Source organism: Uranotaenia lowii, chromosome 2, assembly GCF_029784155.1.
Source record: "Uranotaenia lowii strain MFRU-FL chromosome 2, ASM2978415v1, whole genome shotgun sequence".
Classification (NCBI taxonomy): domain Eukaryota; kingdom Metazoa; phylum Arthropoda; class Insecta; order Diptera; family Culicidae; genus Uranotaenia; species Uranotaenia lowii.
In genome coordinates this window covers 202,631,266-202,652,025 of record NC_073692.1, presented here as the reverse complement: position 1 = coordinate 202,652,025, position 20,760 = coordinate 202,631,266, and the positions used below count along the sequence as shown (strand labels likewise).

At 36.7% G+C, this 20,760-nt stretch overlaps 1 protein-coding gene across 1 annotated transcript in view; it reads right to left on the bottom strand.

Moving 5' to 3' along the window:
* Positions 1–5,758: 5,758 nt before the first annotated feature.
* LOC129744099 (TBC1 domain family member 20) overlaps positions 5,759–20,760 on the bottom strand; it is a 30,898-nt gene continuing 15,896 nt past the window's right edge. The window contains exons 3-7 of the mRNA XM_055736461.1: positions 14,113–14,357; positions 13,849–14,042; positions 13,569–13,785; positions 6,558–6,667; positions 5,759–6,497 (exon numbers count right to left, since the gene is read on the bottom strand). Coding sequence (XP_055592436.1) covers positions 6,284–6,497; positions 6,558–6,667; positions 13,569–13,785; positions 13,849–14,042; positions 14,113–14,357 — 980 coding nt within the window. The 3' untranslated portion in view covers positions 5,759–6,283. The remainder of the gene's footprint in view (positions 6,498–6,557; positions 6,668–13,568; positions 13,786–13,848; positions 14,043–14,112; positions 14,358–20,760) is intronic.

Below are 20,760 nucleotides of genomic sequence, written 5' to 3'. Positions count from 1 at the left end.
ATATGCACATATAAAATATAGTTACCAGAAATTTGGAGTTACCAGATGCCATGGTTTTGCAAAAATAAAACCTTAATAAGATGAAGCCTTCATTTTTAGAATTTATGTTGCTAAATTTTATCGACGTTTTTCGAAAAACGTCTATAAAATTCATGCCATTTTTTTTTTTCAAAAAATGAACCTTGTCTTTCTTCATTCAAAGAATGATTTGTACAATTATTTTTATTTCAAACTAGCTGACCCGTTGTGCTTTGCTACACCTACCGGAAATAAATGTAATTTGTAAAAATTCATCCAAATTTAGATTTTAGAGAGCACTTTTTTAAATCAAACCTCATCGTACTTCAGAACCAACAACTTTGAAATGAGAGCTGCAGCTGCAGTTCTGAATTGCAATTCAAATATAGTATATATTATTTACTGAAACTTGATCTCTAAACTCGTTTTTCAAGATCTGAAATTTGTACTCTGTACTCAAAAAAACCTTTTTAAATATGGTCCCTTCTTTGAAAAGCTCTTTATCTTAAATTTACATGGGAGCTATTCCATCTTTTTCAATTTTGTCTCCCACTGCTTGAAGAAGGTAGGCAAATTTAACCGGCTCGACACCCAAACAGCACTTATCATGGTAATGAAAAATATATTAAATTAGTTATGTATTAAATACAGTGCAAATTTCTTTTTTTTTAATAAATTTACTACAGTAAACATATAAATATTTAAAAAAAATATCAGTTGCATCACTAAATAAGTTCTCAGCGTTTTTTTCTATATTCTCTTTGAAAGTCAAATATTCAAAAATGTAGGCAAAAACAAATTCCTAAGTTTACATTTGTCCAGTATATTGGGGCAAGTGTCAATTCAAAGCTTATTTACAGATGCGTCAGAGTAATGGCTTTAAAATCGAATGCTGTTCAAAGGGAATGACCTTCATTTACAAAGACATTTAAGAATTTTCAATATCCGCTGCAGTTTCAACATTCGGAATACCCCTTCTGGTCTTTCCAACATATTGAATCATTTTGAAGATGAATTTCTTAAAAGTTCGACGTTTGCCCTTACTCCACCGTGTAAGTTGACAGGAAGGAATATTGTTTTTAACACTTTAAGGGTAAACTAAAATTTCTCTTAAAAATTTTGCGTCCAGTTGAATATCAGTTCAAAGGCTCGCTTTTCAAAAACGAAGCGGATCAAAAGTCTCTTTTATGCAGCCATGTATCACAAAAACACTTTTCATGTTAAGTAAGTACGTACTTGAATTGGTATGTAAGCAAAAAGTACGATGGTTTTTTCAGAATTATTTAAATAAAAAGCTCCCATTCATTTCTAAATTCGTTTCAGTTGTGTATTTGGGCCGAAGTAACAATTTCTAGAAGAAAACATAATTTTTAATTTTTTTAACAGAAATAGTTGAACGTTTGAACATGTTCTAATGTTCCTTGAATGAAAAGTCGAATGCAACCTACATTAACACGAACTAAATATGGAAGTATTTTTGCAAATCTTTCAATTGGTTTTGATTCGATTGATAAAATACCAAACCGTGTCACATCTAGGCGTCATTTATTACCACGTGCTGTGTACAAATCAAATAGGCAAGAAAAAAACACATCTAGGTTGCATATCGCCCCACGTGTTTGAGAAACAGGCGCCTAATTGTTAAATTTTCCAGCAATCAATGTACAGTGTGCTTTGGTTACTATCCGACGACGTTTGCTCGCCCATGGAGACGAAAAACAAACCTCTCGAAGAAAATATGCTTGGTTGAGAAATACGCGCCAAAATAATCCTACTGATCAGTATGCTATGCCTGGGTTACTTTCCTTTTGCGACGTTGGCTCACGACGCCTCGACCATAGAGACGAAAAACAAACTGCCCAAAGGAAAAAAAATCTCAAGAAAATGGATGTCATGACTTTAATTTGTTTCGAAAAACTACAAATTTTGTATGGAAGCCTCTCCTTCCTTAAGTCGGATGGAGTTTTGACTATTACAGAAACCATCCCCGGCCTAAAAAACCCTCAGATGCCAGTTTTGACGATGATCGGTTCAGTAGTTTCCGAGTCTATAGGGAACAGACAGACAGACAAACATTCATTTTTATATATATAGATTTTATTAGAGACCTTCTTAAAATGTACAATTAGGTAGTTGTAAGTTGATATTTGTTCCTAATTGTCCCTTTAGTGCAGTGGTTTTCAAACTTTTTCCACTCACAGTCCCCTTTTGCTGTATTTTGGAGGTCAACGCCCCCTTTCCAAAAAAATCAGAAATAGAATACTAAATGGAATCACTAAAACCCGTAAGCTATCTTCATTACATTTTAAGTTAAAATTAAAAATTAAATCAAATTATTATCAATATTGCATTAAACCAGGGTCACCATAAAAACATTCATTTTTTTTTTTTCAAATTATGTGCTAGCAGATTATAACCGCTGATTTTTATGATTTTAATTGAATGATTAATGGCATTTCGGTGAACTATACATTCTAATAGGAAGAATATCAAATGAAAGTAATGAAAATTATAGACGGATAGATTAGATTAGAAAGCATGAAAGGTGTTTAAAATGAGCCAAGAGCGTGATTTGAGAAAACTTCTTGACGCACAAGACCATTTGCCCCACACCGTATTATTGTCTAGAAGAAGCAAAGTCGATAGGCTGACTTTGCATTGATCTATACAATGATACATGGATGTATCGAAGCACGTGTTTCATCCAAGTATCATTGCAAAGTCAGCCTATCGACTTTGCTTCTTCTAGACAATAATACGGTGCTTTGAACGCATTTATGAGTCTTCAAATAAGAAAGACTTCAAAAATTGAAACGCGGTAATTTTAGTGATAAACGAAAAAAAATTAAAACTTAAAATTCAAGGACACAAAATTTCATCAATATTTCTTTTCCTCAAATCTATTTAAGCTATGATGCCTTTTCACATTTTTTTCGAAAAAAATTATGCTCAGCGAATATTTTAAGTCTAAATTGCTATACAACCACAATACAATACAATGCAATACAAAACCAGATCAATATAAAGATCGTAGACAAAATATCAGACAATTTGAAAGCAAGTAGCTCTGGAAAAAAAAATATAACCGTCTTAAACCTAACTAAAATTAGGTATTTAGTTTTGCAATTCATACCTCGCAATATGGATCAGCTCTCATACCTCTCCTAAATCCTAAATAACACTATTTAAAATACAATTTTGCTTTTTTTACCATAAATTGCATAGTTAAAGGTCTATTAAGTTATTTCCCTTGACGAAATTTCCACGCACTATGCAATAGAGGGTGAAAATATGAAGAAAAACAGACAGTTCAACCTGATTTTAGTTTAAGTATTGTCTAATCATGACATCGCGATGACTCTAACTTTCTGGTAACTCCGTTCTAACTATTTTCCCACTATTCCTTTCGCTATGACGTCTTTGGCAAAGTAGTAGCCAGAGAATTTCCCGGCAAGCTCTATAATTTCTTTAAAATTGAGTGAAAACATAAATTTTTAGAAAAACCAAAAAAAAAATACATTTTCCAAACGTTTTCCATGCAAAATTGTATATCAAACCCCGGGAAGGCCCAAATCTTATTTGAAAAAAATCTGCTAAACTTTTTTCGTTGCTTTAAACCAGAAAAGGATCTTTTTAGACTAGAGACGTTTTAAAATTCGATAAAAAAAATTCAATTCGACACATCCTATTAATCAATAGAATTCCTCATGATTTTTCAATATTTTATTATACTTTTATCTCATGTTGTAATTTCAAACACTTTTTGAAATTTGTCGATGGTACACGTACAATCGATAGGAGTTAATAGCGTAGCTTGCTTACTTTTTCGCCAAGATAATGAACCTTATATTAAAATAGCCAACATGTTTGATTGCGTGGCGTGGATCAATTTTCAAACAAATAATCAGCTCCCAGAGAAAACGTTTGTGTCTCTTTTTCTTGTCCAATCAAGAAGTTCAAAATTTTTTGAACGTTAGTTGATAAATTGACCAAGTTTCAGTGAGAAAATTTCATGAAAAAATATTAACTGAGAAAATAGGGAGGGCCTTCGCTGTTCAACGCGATTTCATTTTTAAATGGTTGCTAACAAGGTTGCCAAAACCACAAAAAAATCAAGCTAAGATTGGTAATGTTAATTGATTTTTCTTAAGTGAAATGTGGAGAAGACTCATTTCTTCATGACTCATGACTTTTCAAACAAATTTATGCTTTTTCCATCACAGAATTTATAGGTAAAATCACTGAATGTCGGAATTTCTTTCGCAAAAACACTGCTTTTTTTTCGGCAACTTGCTAGTTGCTATTGAGTGCGAGAATTCACACGTAACGCTACTGGGCTGGACTAGCGATTTTCTTTCAACATCTCGGCTCCGTTCTCAATTGACGGAACCTCACTATCACATGACGGAAAAACACGGCTACAGTAACGTTCCTCCGTCTTGTGAGTTTGTTACTGGCAAAGCTCTTCACACTTCGAATGAGAAAAGAAGGAAGGACCTCGGAAAACAAAACAACCTTTCCAGTTCGGCTCCTATCAGGGAGCAAAAATAGCAATAACAAACTTAAGACGGGTTTGCTGGCAGGAGCAATATTTAATAACAATAAATGCGTTTCTTGTTCGTCTTCGGTCGTTTAAATGAGTTTCGTGAGTGCTTGACTTTGAATTTTTTTTTTAGCTTACACGACTGGAAATGAGTGATCGGCAAACGAAAAGTAACCCATTTGAGGAACAGTGAAATGAGTTTGACGGACCAAAAGTCTTAACATTCACACCTTCATGCCTCATGACGCTGACGGATTGCAACCCTGCTCGAAAAACTGTGTTACACTGACTTATTTGAATAATTTTTGAATGTTTATCGACGAGTTATCACCGGAAGTCGTGTCTACTATGGACTCTACAAGCAACTGCGGTCGAGAAGACTTAGCCCTCGCACGAAGTGTAACCTGTATATGACGCTCATTAGACCGGTTGTTCTCTACGGGCACGAGACATGGATATTGCTCGAGGAGGACCTGCTTACACTCGGAGTGTTCGAGTGACGAGTGTTAAGAACCATCTTTATAGGCGTGCGGGAGAAAGGAGTTTGGAGGTGAAGGATGAACCACGAGCTCGCGCGACTTTACGACGAACCCAGTATCCAGAAGGTGGTGAAGGCTGGCCGGATACGCTGGGCATGACATGTTTTGAGAATGCCGGACGACTGTCCTGCAAAACAGGTGTTCCCTACGAATCCGGTAGGAACAAGGCGAGCGGGGGCGCAACGAGCAAGATGGTTAGACCAAGTGGAGCGTGGCGAATGTGAGATGTCCGAGAAATTGGAGAACAGTTGCCATGGACCGAGTAAGTTTTAGGAATTATGTTCGTCAAGTTATGTCGTGAGACGGAATACTACGAAAATAAATAAAAATAGTAATAGTAAAACAGATCTAGTATAATCGCATCCTCAGATCCAATCATCCATCCAAATGAATCCGTTTTTCTTCCATAGATCCAGCAAAATTTGCCATTATTTGGAAAAGAGGGCGTGGTCTACGTTATATCTACAAAAACGGTGTCATCTAAAGACAATAGAATTTGGAAGTCGGCAGCGTATCTGAAGATATATTGGGAATATGCTGGCAATAGATATGAACGAAATCTGAAAAAAGACAGTTGTCTGGAATCCAGATAAACAATCAAGAAGAAAGAAGTCGACCTGAAGGTAAAATTTCTTTCCCGAGGAAAAAGAATACTCAATTTTGAGAATATAGTATAATTTATTTGCATGCTTCAAAAATACCAACAATATTAAATAAAGTTTTTCCAATAAATCCACCATGTTTCAGTTTGAAATTCAACAGTGCACTTGCCTATAGACTATTTCAAAAATTATTCTAAAGATGCTTGCTAGTTTTACTGATGAAACTTAAAATAAAAACTCATGATAACTTAGGAAATATGCACACTTATTTACACCATGAAATGAAACGAGATGACTGGATAACAGAGCAAAACTACTTTTGGCTTGATGAAATTTATGTTACATTACTAGAGAATAATCACATTTTGATCGTAGAAAATTTAATGAGTTCGAGCGTCGGATTTCTCGCACGGGGAATTTGTAATCATTATCAAAATTAGCAGACAGCAATGTTTGGTTCAATACAATCGGGCTCGCTATCTCTATTGCTCCCGTACCGAGGCCCCGATAGAAGTTGCTCCCATAAGGTAGGGACCAGTAACGACGGTGAAAGTCGACGGAATCCGCCGGAACAACTCGACTCATCTGACCGCCGAGAGCGACATCAGTTGGTCACGGTAGTAGTAAGCACATACGCCAACCAGTATCGAAAATGCCGTCGTGAAGTAGAAGGACCGCCTTGAAATGTGCAGATACGGCCACAGGCGGTTGATGAACGATGCTGGGCCTGGTTTCCCAACACCGTACGTCTTTCGCCGTTCCCGTTCCCGCTCCTCTTTGAGGCGTTGTTGTTTTCTGAAAACGAAAAAAACATTTTTCAAATTGACGGACAGAAAATGAGGAAAGATAACTTACTCTTTAGCAATCATATTGGTCACATCTTTTTCAATCATTTTAGGGGGATATTTTCGGTAAAGCTCCTCGGCTTTTTTCAATAAATATTCGAATGGTAGATCTTCAGGCAGCTGCAAAAATATACAAAAATTAAGTTAGCAAAACAAAGTAAACTACAAGAGAAATTAATTTGAATGCCCTACCCCTGTTTTTGTTATAAGAATAAGGCTCAAGAACGAAAAAAGGGAACGCCAGATCCATCACCTTTCCCAGTGAGCGGGAATCGACGAACTTGGAATTTTGTTTTTACCGAATTCTCAACATACGGTTTTCGTTTATCCGTTCGGTACTTTTTTATTATAACCGGTTGGACTATGATTATGGCAGGTATTTTTCGTAGAAAATTATCAGAACCATTACAAAACATGTTCGGCAAAATAAATGACCGAACTCGTAGATTTCCGGTTACTTTTTATTCTTATGAAACGTCGCTTTTTACCGAGGATTGAAATTTGAATATTTCTGCACAAGAAATCTACAAATTTCGGCAATTCAATCACTAATTAACGAAGTTTGATGAATCAATTATTCGATTTACAAAACTGTCACCATTGCAGAACCCGTTAAAATAAATTACCGAACTCGTAGATTCCCGTTTACTCTGTAGAAGCAAAACTTATTGCATTCGTTAATTTTTCGAAAAAGTTTCGTCGCGAACAAAAAGGCCAATAGTTATTTCGGAAAGGAAAAGGGCTAGTTTTTGAATTTTTTTTCCAGGACGAGGAGATGCACAAATCAGTGATTATAAGATTGCTCCTTGAATGAGTATCCAAAAGACGAACAGTCATTCTGCAATTCAAAAGGGCGCTGAAATTTGGCGAATAGACAAAATAACAAAATGAAAGAAAAAAATAAATAAGTTAAATAGGAAATTGATTTAATTTTTTCAAATCTAGAATGCGTTTTTCTCAAAACAAAGGTCTCTGCGTACAGGCTCTTTTCAAAAATCGATACCCACAGGTTTTTTTTATAATTTATCTTGGCGGCCCACCACACTCCCCCATACCAAAAAGCTCATTTGAGCCCCCTGGTAATGGACGCTAACTTTCTCAGCATGTCTGGTAGCAAACAAGAAAATAACATTAAAAACTCAGAACGCGGACAAACTTTAATCATACTGAGAACTTAAAAAATATTATTTACTATGTACGAGGAAGTATGAAAAAAACATAAAAGAATTTTACTCAATGAATCTCAGTGGAAGAATACTCGTTTGAAGAGATTCATTCTAATTATTTATACATTAATTATATATTTATAAGAATTGAGAATGAAAACTAAAACTAAATTATTAGGACTAAATTTACTGCCAGGAAAATTATCAAAATAAAAAATTGCTAAATTAGTGGTTGGTACTGGTTTAGGTTTACTTTGAAGTATTGCATTAGTTTGATCTTAAAAATGTTTCTATTGGAACTGTTTTTCATATCTTCTGGAAGGCTGTTGAACTTCGTAGGGCCAATGAAAGAAATTCGACGTTGACTACGACAAGTAGAAGCTGTGCTGCGGATTAGATGGTGAGATTGACGGGTTTTATGAACTCTCCGGCCCGCATTAAATATCAAGTTTAGGTTATGGTTAGACGAGTGCAGATCAGAGGTGCAAAGAGATCCCATCATGAAACATGCAGTGCCGATTCTAACAGCCCGACGTCAGCTCCGAAAAAATCATCTCGCAAAGTTGCAGACTGATTCTATTTCCCTTACGTGCAGAGCGTCGAACGTGTCTGCAAGTAAAAGTCGCGATGACTGCACGTTACGAAAATTTCAAACTTGCAAGCCCGAAGATAAAATCCCTTGAGCCGAACAGAAAGAATCATTTCCGAAGATAGCTACAGTCTGCAAGTTGCTTGCATGCAGCGCGATGATGCGATGTACGTTTGCAAATTTGCAAGTTGCAACTTACAAGTTACAGGACGGTGGACTCGTTCTTGTGCGGTTGGATTCGTTCCACTAACCTAGGACCGACCGAACCGAATCCATGGAGAAAGAAAGTGATAGGCCGAAGAGCCACAGCCACCGACCATCAATTCAGTTGCCGTTCAGCCATCGAAGCGTGCGTGTGTAGCGTATGTACATGGCTGTCTGCAAAACACTCGGCGCGCCGCCGTACTACAGAAGTAAGGACATGTTGGAGTTGTTGTTGTTGTTGGTGCCTTCGTGCTCGTTTCGTTTCCTTCTAAGACGGATTCGAAAGGAAGTGGTGCCCAAATTTTATTTGAGTTTTCAATGATCATTCTAGGGCGTTTAAGATAAATCATCAAAGCAAATAAAAACTAGTTTGTTTTGATTATAACTTTGTCATCTTACAAGTTATTTATGAATACAAAAGTGTTAATAAAAGCTTATCTTAAAAATGTTGGAAAATCATCTTTATTGTTTTATAACACAGCTGCGGCCCGAAAAATTCAATCCATTCTCCATGGATAGGATCACTTGATAAAATAGAATCACATATTAAAGATTCAGTATTGAGAGCAGGGTTGCCAACATTCACAAATTCAAGGAGCTTGAAAAGAAAAATCAAAGAAAATCAGGTTAACATAAAATGATCGAGCTGAGTGCCTTTTTTGGTCACCGTTGTAAAATGAAATGGAGTTGATACACATTACCGTTCATAGTTCTATTAAATAAGCTAAGTGCTCACTGTCACTTCAACCTTTAAACGCGATGTTATTTGATTTCATGCCATTAATTCATATTTCGTATCAAAGCGTTTTTTTTAATGTGATTCAGCGTTTTTCAAATATGTGATTCAGCAGTTGTTTGAAAATCTACTTTTTTGGACTTGTTTTATTTAAATTTTGATATTTGAGATACTTATCAAAGCCTTTTGCAAAAATTCTTCATAGTAGTTCTCGCGAAGTTAAACTTAAAAGTGGCAGATTTCAAAAGTTCGTTACGAAAGATACGCAAACAGTTTTAAAAACTTGAATAAAAAATTCCGATTTGTATGAAAATGTTCATTCATGTTAATCCTTTAGTCAATTTATTTTGATAAAAAGTACATAAGTTGCTGACTTTGAAACATAAATCAATAATTTATTCAGTTTCCATACTTCTTATTTTGAAGATTATGCAATTGACTGATTGATGGGCGAAAGCGTGATATGTTTAACCGTGAAACGTCCAGCTTTTTATAAGCAGTTTCGTAATATCTGAGATAAATAGCAACCGTTGAGTAAGATTTTTAAAATTTAAGTTTCTACGAAGACTGCAAGTAATTTTGGCTTTGAAGTAAAAGAATTTTTTTCTTCCTTCTGTTGAGACGAAATTCTGATGAAATTTTATACCAAAATGAATTATAGATATTTTTCAAAGTATAACTTAAAACGCTTTACAGTCTTCAGCAAAGAAGTAAAAAATAATATATAGACAGTGATTGATTTATCATAGCACTGATTTTTAAAAGCCTTTTCAGTAATACTGGATGCGATAGACAAAATCTGACCAAAAATTCGAGTTCAGGACGCGAAATTAATTAAAAACAAGTTATAAAACTTTGACAGAAGATTCGAATCAAACAGTGTGTGAAGTTTTTGAGTTCAAGGTTGGAATGACGACGAGCAAGCACTGAATTTCTATTGAGTTTTGTACCGATCTGTAAAAATTTTCTGTAAAAACTGTAGATAACTTGGTAAAGATGACGTGATTCTTATACATGTCTAAGCAAATGAAACTGAATTCTAAAATTGAAATTCACACAATTTAATCTGTGATCCTACTAATCAAGTGATCCTGCCTTTGGAGAATCGATTGAATTTTTCGGAACGAAACTTTAAAGAATTTTAAGGCAGCTCTGTTATAAAACAATATAGATGATTTTCCAACAGAGTTTGGATCAGTTTTAATTAACAACTTTGTGTTCATAAATAACTTGTAAAATGACAAAGTTATAATCAAAACAAATTTGCTTGTATTTGCTTTGATGATTTATATCAATCACCCTGGTATGATAATTGAAAATTCAAATAAAATTTGGGCACCACTTCCTTTCGAATCCGTCTTAGAAGAAAACGAAACGAACACGAAGGCACCAACAACAACAACTTCAACATGTCCTTGCTCTTGTCGTAAGCAGGGTTGCCAACATTTATTTTTAAAAATCAGGCAAAATCAGGCTACGTAAAAGTAACGGAAATTTCGCTCAAAGTGATGACCTTTTTTTTTTTTTTTGGTCATCGCTCCACATTTTCACTCAAATATGTGTTGTGAGCCTACTTAGTTGAATAATTCTGCTGCATCAAAGCAATCCCTTCAATTCTCTTTTTCAATAAGAATTAACGGGAATCTTTCGATTGCTTTGATTCAGCCATATTTTCACTTTTTCACTTCAACTATGGTACCTACTCCAGTGTCTACCCATTTTTAATGACATTCGCAAAAATCAGGCAAAATCAGGCATATTTTCAAAAATCAGGGAAAATCGATGGCTTATCAGGTTGTCAGGCAGAGCCTTGAAAAATCAGGCAACGCCTGAAAAATCAGGCACATTGGCATCTCTGGTCGTAAGGCATGCCGCTTCGCTGGCTGAACGGCAACTGAATGGATAGTCGACGGCACCTCGGCCTATCATTTTCTTCCTCCATGCCATGGATTCGGTTCGGTTTTAGGTTGGGTTGGGGTGGATCAAATCGAACCGCACAAGAACGGGTCTACGGTTCTGTCTGTAACTTGCAAGTTTGCAAACGTACATCGCATCATCGCGCTGCATGCAAGCAACTTGCAGACTGTAGCTATCTTCGGAAATGATTCTTTCTGTTCGGCTCAAGGGATTTTATCTTCGGGCTTGCAAACCTCTGGTTTGAAATTTTCGGAACGTGCAGTCAAAGGATTTTACCGCGCGGTTGGCTTTTACTTGCAGACACGTTCGACGTTCTGCACATAAGGGAGAAAGAATCAGTCTGCAACTTTGCAAGACGATTCTTTCGTGGCTGACGTCGGTCTGTTAGAATCGGCTAAAAGTCGTGCGCTGCATGCTACATGTAGGGATCTCTTTGCACCTCTGGTGCAGATTATCGAATACGTAAATTACTATTTGCAAATCGCACAGTATAGACTATAGAGAGAGGTAATATGTTATGAGATCCATCGGAATAAAGTAAATTGGTTGGGTAAAGACGGGGAAGATTATATTTTAGATTGTTTTAAGGCAACGATTCTGGAGGGTTTGTAAACTAGAGAGGAGAGACAATGGCGCTCTACCCCAAACCGCTATCAAATAATATAGACGGGAGTGTATAAAGGCAAAATAGAATTTCAGTAAAACATGACGTGGGACAAATGATTTTAATCTCCGTCAAATACCGCTAAAAGATGATATTTGTTTTTGCAATTGATCAATGTGGAAGCGGTAAGAAAAAGTTTCGTCTAGAGTTATTCCCAAGTACTTGAAGTGTGTTACCTTTTCTATTATTGTAAGTAGTGTTCATTTTATAAAAAGGACATCTAGATGTTGCGATAAAAAGTTGACGTTGAATCCAAATTTGATAAAACTGGTTCCTTCGTGTATAAAAGTTTGTTGACAAAGCACTGACATATTTTTTTGTGAGAAAGCGACTGGATTTCGTAAAATGGGACGAATTGATAAAGAAACCTTTTTCTAATTCAAATGTACTGCTCAGATGGACTATCGTATAGAAATATTTCAAAGCTTGTGAAACGATCGAAGTATGCGGTTTATCAAATCATCAGGAAGTTTGGAGAGCACCATACTCTTGAAGATTTGCCAAGATCCGAAACCAGAAGAGGAACAGTGAATCCACAAATCTAGAAGAAATGTGTTAAGCTTTTGTTGTCACATGAACACAACTCTGTTCGAAGAATTGGCAAGAAACTGAAAATTTCCGTTTGGACCGTCCAATACATAAAACGAAGGAACCACATTAAGATCTACAGGAAGCAGAGACATCCTAAACGGAGCGCGGAACAGCACGAACGCGATGCGCCTGGTAGAGCATTACTGGGCAATCATTAAGCGCAATCTTCGGGAGGATGATAGGGAAGCACAGTCCATCGACGAGTTCTAGAAAATGTGAACAAAAGTCAAGGCGGAAACTGTAAGAGACTTATGAGGGTAGTTCGAGGAAAAGTGCACCAATTTTATCGTTGAAAACTTTTAGTCAATAAATGAATAACACATCGTCAAAACAAAGTGTCTGTTTTTTTTAAATGAACACTCCTTAGTAGATAGTTTAGGCTCGTTGTTGTATGGTTCGATTTTTTACGAAGAGAGTGAAAAATCATGTATTTTGTATTAGCAAGATTCAGGGTCAGAAGGTTGGCGGAAAAATAACTATTAAGAACTCTTACATCTTCTTCTATATGGTTGATAATGATATTGGAACATTTTGCGGGATAAAAGAGAGCTGTGTCATCTGCAAACAGGCGTGTAAAGTAGGAAAAGAAAGGGTCCGATATTGCTGCCTTGCGGAACACCAACCTCCAGCTTCTGTAGGGAATTCTTTTCTTCTCCTAAGCAGACAAATTGCTTCCTTTTTGACATATAGCTGCGTAATAAGTCGTTGACTATTCCTCTTATGCTATAGCACTCAAGTTTGTTCAACAATATTCCGTGCTTTAAGGTATCAAGGCTTTTTAAGGTCGAGAAAAAGACCGCCCACATTTTTTTCGCGTCTATTTCTTGAATGACAGAATCCATCAGCTCTCCGATAGCTGTAAGCGTGCTGGATCCTGATTTGAAACCTTACTGTAAATGTTAAAAAACGTTTTTTTTTCATTCGAAAAGCTGCTCATTCTGCTTATCAAATGGTATGCCTCACATTGAACGTAATTTGATCAAAATTGATCCACTGCTAATTTTGTAATGATTTTTTAAAGATGGACTATACGGAAAACCTTCCCCACTTACCCTGGTGTACCTTCATTGAAATAGATAGATTCTATAAAAATCCGTAAAGTGGTTGGCAAAGTTATAGCTGTTTGAACTTGGGCCTTTGGGTGTTCAACTTACCTGTGACAATAAACAATGCAAGGACGCCATATCGCAATCTTCCTGGAAAATTTCCGTTTGCCGGTACAGGACGATGGCTGATGTGACATAGATGGGCAGGAGAAAATCAGATGCCAAAAAGTAATCGTACAGTCGAACCACCGAACGGTACGAATTTAGACTGTGTCCGAACCAAGTCAGGTACCAGGGTAGGGCGAAAAGTGTTCCAACGGTAGATCTAGAAGGAAAATATTCCATTTTTATTGTAAAATTCTTCATGAGATTTCGAAATAGCATTTACCGCTCTAAGTAACTGCAAAGGTTGGCACTCTCTCTCCGCACTAGAGGATATATGAACATCAATCTTCGCTGGGTTGGTTCCATCGTTTCCTGCATGCACTCAACCAGATGATTAGTGGACAAAATTTCCATCACGTGGAATGCAACTTCTTCTCCCACCACCAGGAGGAAAGTGATCGCTACATCGTGATATCCCTACAAAGGAAAAACATCATTATTGAAATGTTTGACAGAAATTTTCCCAAACTCTAAAGTTCAAACTAACCTGGTAGTACTTCAGATGAGGGTACTTTATAATGACACGCAGTATCAAAACAGTAAGTTGATCTTGCAGAGCGACACGCTGCTCGTACGGGATACCAGGGGGAAACCGTTTCAGAGATCTGTTTACGTCCAGTACCACCTGGTTGTATTCCGGGTGACTGTTCAGTTCCTCCAGCGATGGTGCCGGGTCGACCTGATTGGGGTCCACGCCGACCAGCAGGGGCCATACCTTTCTTCGAAGATCGTCTTCAATCGAAAAAAAAAAACAAAAATTATCTTGGTCATACAGTTTTCATGTAGGAAAACGTTTAGTCTGTCTGTTGTTCTAAAGATATAGTGTCAATAACAAATTTTGAACTTTTGAAACTAAAACATGTTCCGTTAAATATTCTGAAAATGTTGTACTCAGCACCGAATAGTTTATTTCTTCGTCGGAATAAAAGAAAGGTTCTTATAAACCGATAGGTATATATTTGATCGAACGGAAAAGCCTTATATTTCAGTTTGTTTCTATAAAACAAACTTTTTTTGTAACCGTTTTGCTAGATAACTTATAATTTTTTCTGTATATGCAAAAAAAACCCGGAGAATATCGGAATACTGAGGGCTAATGTTGGAAGACCCAGCAAACATTAAATCGTATCAGGAATGATAACCTAAGTCGTTTACAATGGTGTAGCGAATCGCAGCTCCAACTGCTTATTGAAATGATCGTATAAAATGTTGTCTGAAGTCAGTTTAAATCGGATCTGATAGAAAGTCCGCGATGTTTGTAAATTTTAAAATGATATTGCCCTCTCGCGAGCTTCAAGTGAGAAAATCATCGTCATGTTCTCTCTGCAACCAGCAGTGCATACAGACCAGATGGCTCAAAAACAGATGGAAATTTCATACGACCATTCTATAATGTATATCAAAACAGCATAAAAATATAACTACAAAAATGTTTACTGGGGACCTACTAATCAATTACTAGAAACATAAAATTTCAATTCAAGCTAGTGACCATGTTGATGTCTTCCGTAGTTATACAATTCTACTAAACGTCGTATTGGCTAGTGCTCCCACAAATCAGACCCTACTCCAATAATGAACTTCCTTGGAGGTGGAATTATCGGTGTAAGATTCTATGCCTGACCGGGTTGTACTCCATTTACCCGAAAACCATTGCCCAGAATGAAAAATCCCCAGAATTCCAATCGCCAGAAAGAACCATTCCCCAGATTTTTTTTCCCCAGACGAACCATTCCCCAGAAAAATTTTCGCCAGAATGTACCATTTCCCAGAAATTTTTCACCAGAATGAACCATGTACCAGAAATTTTTTCGCCAGAAGGACCATTTCCCAGAAAATTGAAAACATTTATCCTTACTAGAAATTATTTTAAAAAAAAGGAATTGTTACCCAAAAAACGGGGTTTCATAACTTTATTCTTTTGCGGCAAGGCCGCAACCAACGAGGATGAAGGGGCTGAGGCGGCACAAAGCCGCCGAAGCTTCCAAATCCGAGGAGGCCGCCGACCCGTCGTCGGAAGCAGCGGCCCTAAGACATTGGTCTAGGTCTGCCGGGGCTTCCTAGGTCTGCGTGAAAGCTAGGGGTGATCCCTTAGCCCCGTCCGCCACGCGACAGCGTGAAGGACAAAACGTCTTTCAAGTTCGAACGCGTAACGTGAGGAGTCGGATACCAAAACGGTTTTTTAAAGGACCATGGTAAGCATTGAATCAATTAAAGTACCCAAACCATAAACAAAGAACAATATTGGTTCTAAAATAAATTTAGTTGGAAAATTTCAAAGTTGTAGTTTCATTTAAAAAATCATTTTGAAAAAAATAATTTCGAATCATATGAAATATTCAAGAATTCATTAGAAAAAAAAAACAAATAAAAATACTAGGGGAAAAAATCTGGGATTTTTGCCATTCTGGTAAATGTTCCATTCTGGGGAAAAAATTCTGGGAAATGGTCCATTCTGGGGAAAAAATTTCTGGTAAATGGTGCATTCTGGGGTTTGATTTCGGGTATTTGTCATTCTGGGAAAAATTCATTCTGGGCAATGGTTTTCGGGTAAATGGGATACAATCGCCTGACCGGCACTAACAAGCTTTCTAATTACTGGCATTGTTCTCCTAGCGCAACCGCATTGTATATATCTGGAAAAAACCAAATAAAGCATATGGGTTTTTTTTATTATTTGACAATTGTCGCCGTCTTTAGATCTTCCCCAAAATTGAAAATTTTGTTCATTTTTACGAATGAAAAACACATGTATTTTTTCAGATTACTAACATTTTAACTTTTCGAGTTAGATTCGTGTAGATTTTTTGTAAATAAAATAAAACCATATTTGTTATTTTTTCAACGAAAATCATAAAATAGCACATCACAACTCATTGAAATTTTAACAGTTTGCCAAAAAAAACATTAAAAAAAAAGTAATGACCTTTAATATGAAAAACTGTAAATATGCTTTAAATGGTGTCTCACCGCATCACCGAATATCTGAAGACACCAAAGTGGGCCAACAACTCCTTTAAGAGTTATGAAAGAAATAATGACAATAAACCTCCTTTTTTTGCATCGAAAACTAACAGTGGTGGAAAGGAATATGGTAGTTTCTGTTTCCAGTCAGCTGCCAAAACTCACATCATCAAACTCGAGCGTATCCAGTACCGTTGTCTCCGCATCGCTTTGGGCTGTATGCCCTCAACGCATAACATGAGTCTTGAAGTTTTGGCAGGAATACTCCCTCTGAAGGATCGATTCAATTTACTATCACTCAGGTTCCTCATCAGGTGTGAGGTCATGAACCCATTGGTGTTTGTGAATTTCGAAAGGTTACTTGAGCAAAATCTTCATACCAGATTTATGTCTATATACCATGTTTTCATGTCAATGCAGGTAAACCCTTCTTCGTATTCTCCCACTCGTGTTTGTAGCCCTGACTACGACAATTCTTCTGTCCAGTTTGATATGTCTATGCAGCAGGAAATTCGTGGAATCCCGGATCCGCATCGTCCTCTTTTGATTTCAAGAATTTTCGAAGCTAAATATAGACACGTCAATGCTGACAAAATGTACTTTACCGATGGATCACTTATAGAGGAAGCAACAGGATTTGGAGTGTTCAACGAAATATTTAGCGCCTCTTACAGTCTCCAGTCACCATGTTCTGTGTACATCGCAGAGTTAGCTGCTATTCATTGCGCTCTGGATAGTATCGCCGCTCGACCTGTGGAACACTACTATATTATAACTGATAGTCTCAGCTCTGTTGAAGCAATCCGCTCCATAAGACCAGGAAAATTCACGCCGTACTTCATCGAAAAGATACGCTATATATTGACTACTTTATCAAGACGTTGCTTTTCCATCACCTTTGTCTGGGTCCCCTCACATTGCTCGATAGTAGGCAATGAGAGGGCAGATTCCCTTGCAAAGGTGGGAGCGATGGAAGGCAACATTTACCAGCGTGAAATCGTATTCAACGAATTTTACTTCTTGGCTCGGAGAAACTCTCTTATCAACTGGCAGCGCAAATGGGACGAGGATGAGAAGGGTCGGTGGTTCCACTCGATTATCCCAAAGGTAAGCCTTAAACCCTGGTTTAATAGGTTGAACTTGAGTCGGGATTTTATTCGTATATTTTCCCGCCTCATGTCTAATCATTCTTCCTTGAATGCGGTACTCTATCGTATAAATATTGCTGGCAGCAATTTATGCGGTTGCGGCCTAGGTTACCATGACATCGAGCATATTGTTTGGTCGTGTGAGGACCACCTTGTCACCAGAGCGAACTTCATAGATTCCCTTCGGGCCCGAGGAAAACCACCCGACGTTCCAGTGAGGGATGTGTTAGCTGTGATGGACTTGGACTATATGTTCGAAATATACCTTTTCCTAAAAGCTATTGATCTTCGACTATAATTCTTTTTATTTTTATGTTTCCTTACCTATCTTCTTTTTTCTTAAAAAAGTGAACTAGATATAAGCACACAATTGTAATCAAACAAAACGAGTTTGGCTCCTTAAAGCCTAAAGGTATGAGCCGTTTCAAATAAAGAATTTACAAAAAAAATAACAGTGGTGGAACAATTTTGCACTTACATATGCAGGAAGCGTGTGCTTCTAACAACATGGGAACAAAAGTACTTATCAAAGCAGGTAAAAAACTATTCTTTCGTGCTTTGTAGAGTGTTTGCACCAAAACTGACTTCAAGTTTCAAACACTAGTCTCTGGCACTGATGAGACTGGTAATTTATTCGAAAAAAGTCCAATTTCAGTCTAAAACAGATTTTCAATTAACTACACTTTGAATAAAGGTTGCCTTGAAAAGATTATGTTTCTGATTTCAAACCTTGGCGGATAAAATTGTTCTTTGGCTTAACAGATGCCAAATTTGAGCTCAACACTAAGGGATCGCTCGACGCTTGATTTCTCTTGATGGCCTTCTGCTAAGCCGAGGAATAATTTAAGCCTCCAATGTTGGACATCGGAAACATAGTCCTTTTTGAATCACACTAACACACAGGCTCTAAAAAAACAACAAAACTTATTATTTCCAAGAGATGACCCTCAAGCACAGGGTTCAAAATGAAAATGCTGTATCAGTGTTGTCCATAGTCACATAAACGCAAGATTATAATTTATAAATAATTTAAAATTGGAATGTGTAGTTAAACAAGGTCTGAGGGTGCGCTCTTACATAATTTTATTAGATTTGAAGAAACATGTGCAACTGACTCAATAGAATTGAGCTATTCGCAATAAGATTTCTCGATTCTTCTTCTTCTTCTTCTTCTTCTTACATCAACATGGCCAAAACGTGTAGGCATCCTGGAAAATGGAAGACTTGCGTCTTTCATTTTTCTTTTCAGCGTATTATCTGTTACATATTCCTATGCATTGCAGATATTACTACGGCCAGGCCAACCATGTGATGAAAACCGCGAAAGATACAGGATACAGGGACGGAATGAAGCGTGGAGATCCCTACCAAACGCTTCATATAATATTTTGAATATGGAAAGACCTAAATATGAATTTATGTCATTTGGGAAAGTATATATGGAACATTGATACATTAAATGCTGTTAAGCAATTAGGAAATGACGATACTTACCAACATTATACTCACCGCAATAATAATTAGAATATAGAATATTACATTTGGGTTTCTGTAGATCAGCTATTTTGCCTTCGTATCTTTCCGTCCACTCTGTGGATAGTATGAGGGGTTAATGATCAGAAAAAATTGTACCTAGAACTCAGCCTCATAAAACTGAATGTCCAGACTTTGTTGTTGTATATTTATAAAAAAAAAAATGGTAGTGTTCACGAAATTTTTCGAAAAATCTTCGAGTTTCATTCAAAATAAGCTAAGCCTAGCTTTTCGGACTGTTGAAAAATTGATTCAAAGGATGGGCGATCAGTATACATTAATGACTTGAGCTACCTAAACTGAATTTATGTCCCGATCTCCTTATGAAAATCAATAATTTACCGTTATACAGAATGTTTGAATAATTACGAGATTTATCGATCGATGAATAAGAGTATATGTTGCAATGTTTTGATTTTCTGATCATTCCCTAAAATTTAAATGTTTGTTCTAAGTAATGAAACGGCAGATTGAGAAAATCATGTAGTAAAGTCCAAGAATTTACAATTGAAACAATTTGCAATCTTTTTGCACACTCCACAGTTAGAGATCTTTTACTTGCTGCTACAAGTCCGAACTTTTGAAGATAGAATTTATTAAAAAGGTCCCGTTTCTATCCAGCTCTAAGCTGTCATGAATCGAATTGACCACCCGCCAGAAGGTATTGGAAATGTGTTCCTAAAATTCGCACAATCATCTACGGATTTATTTCATAGAAAATCTAGTGCACTACGATTTTTTCGATATCATTTTCTTTTTGTTGTTGTTGAGGCAATAAATAAACGCCCAAATGTAGGCTTTATTTTGCTTATTTTGAACGTCAATAAAATTTATGGTATAAAGTAATTAAGGATGAAACAATATACTTAGCTCAAAATGCAGGTAATCGTGGCCTCCATTTCAAAATTTACACTTAGGTATTTTGAATCCTTTGTTGATCCGGAGGGCGCAGTGCGAGCCCCTTCTTCTTTCACACGGAATAATTTTAATTTTGCCAACAATCAAAACTCCAAACGTGTCTTTTCTGGATCAAAATCACATACCACCACTAAATCAATAAACCAATCACTATTTGGAAATGTTCTTTCGGATCCATTTAAAAAAATTTCGATCTTAAAGAAAATTTTCGCGAACGGAGAGAGAAAACAAACGCGTGGGGCTCCACCTTGCCAAACGCTAGCCTAAATTACAACAAAACTTTCAACATGAAACTCATTTGACACATTTTATTTTCACTTCAATAGCACAATTTATTGAACTTCTGTATGTGAGCGTTATTATTGTTGAAAGATGTCAGTCCAATTCAAAATTTCCGCCTATTTAAACCACTTTTGTGGGAAAAATTTATGAAATTTGCGAAAACGCGGCGCGCAAAAATTTTGCGTCATGTCCGAAGCACGGATTACTTTGATCTCCTATTCGCAATAAGATTTCTCGATTTTGGAAAAACTTTAACTTTTACAATCAGAACGCTTTTGATGCAAAACTGT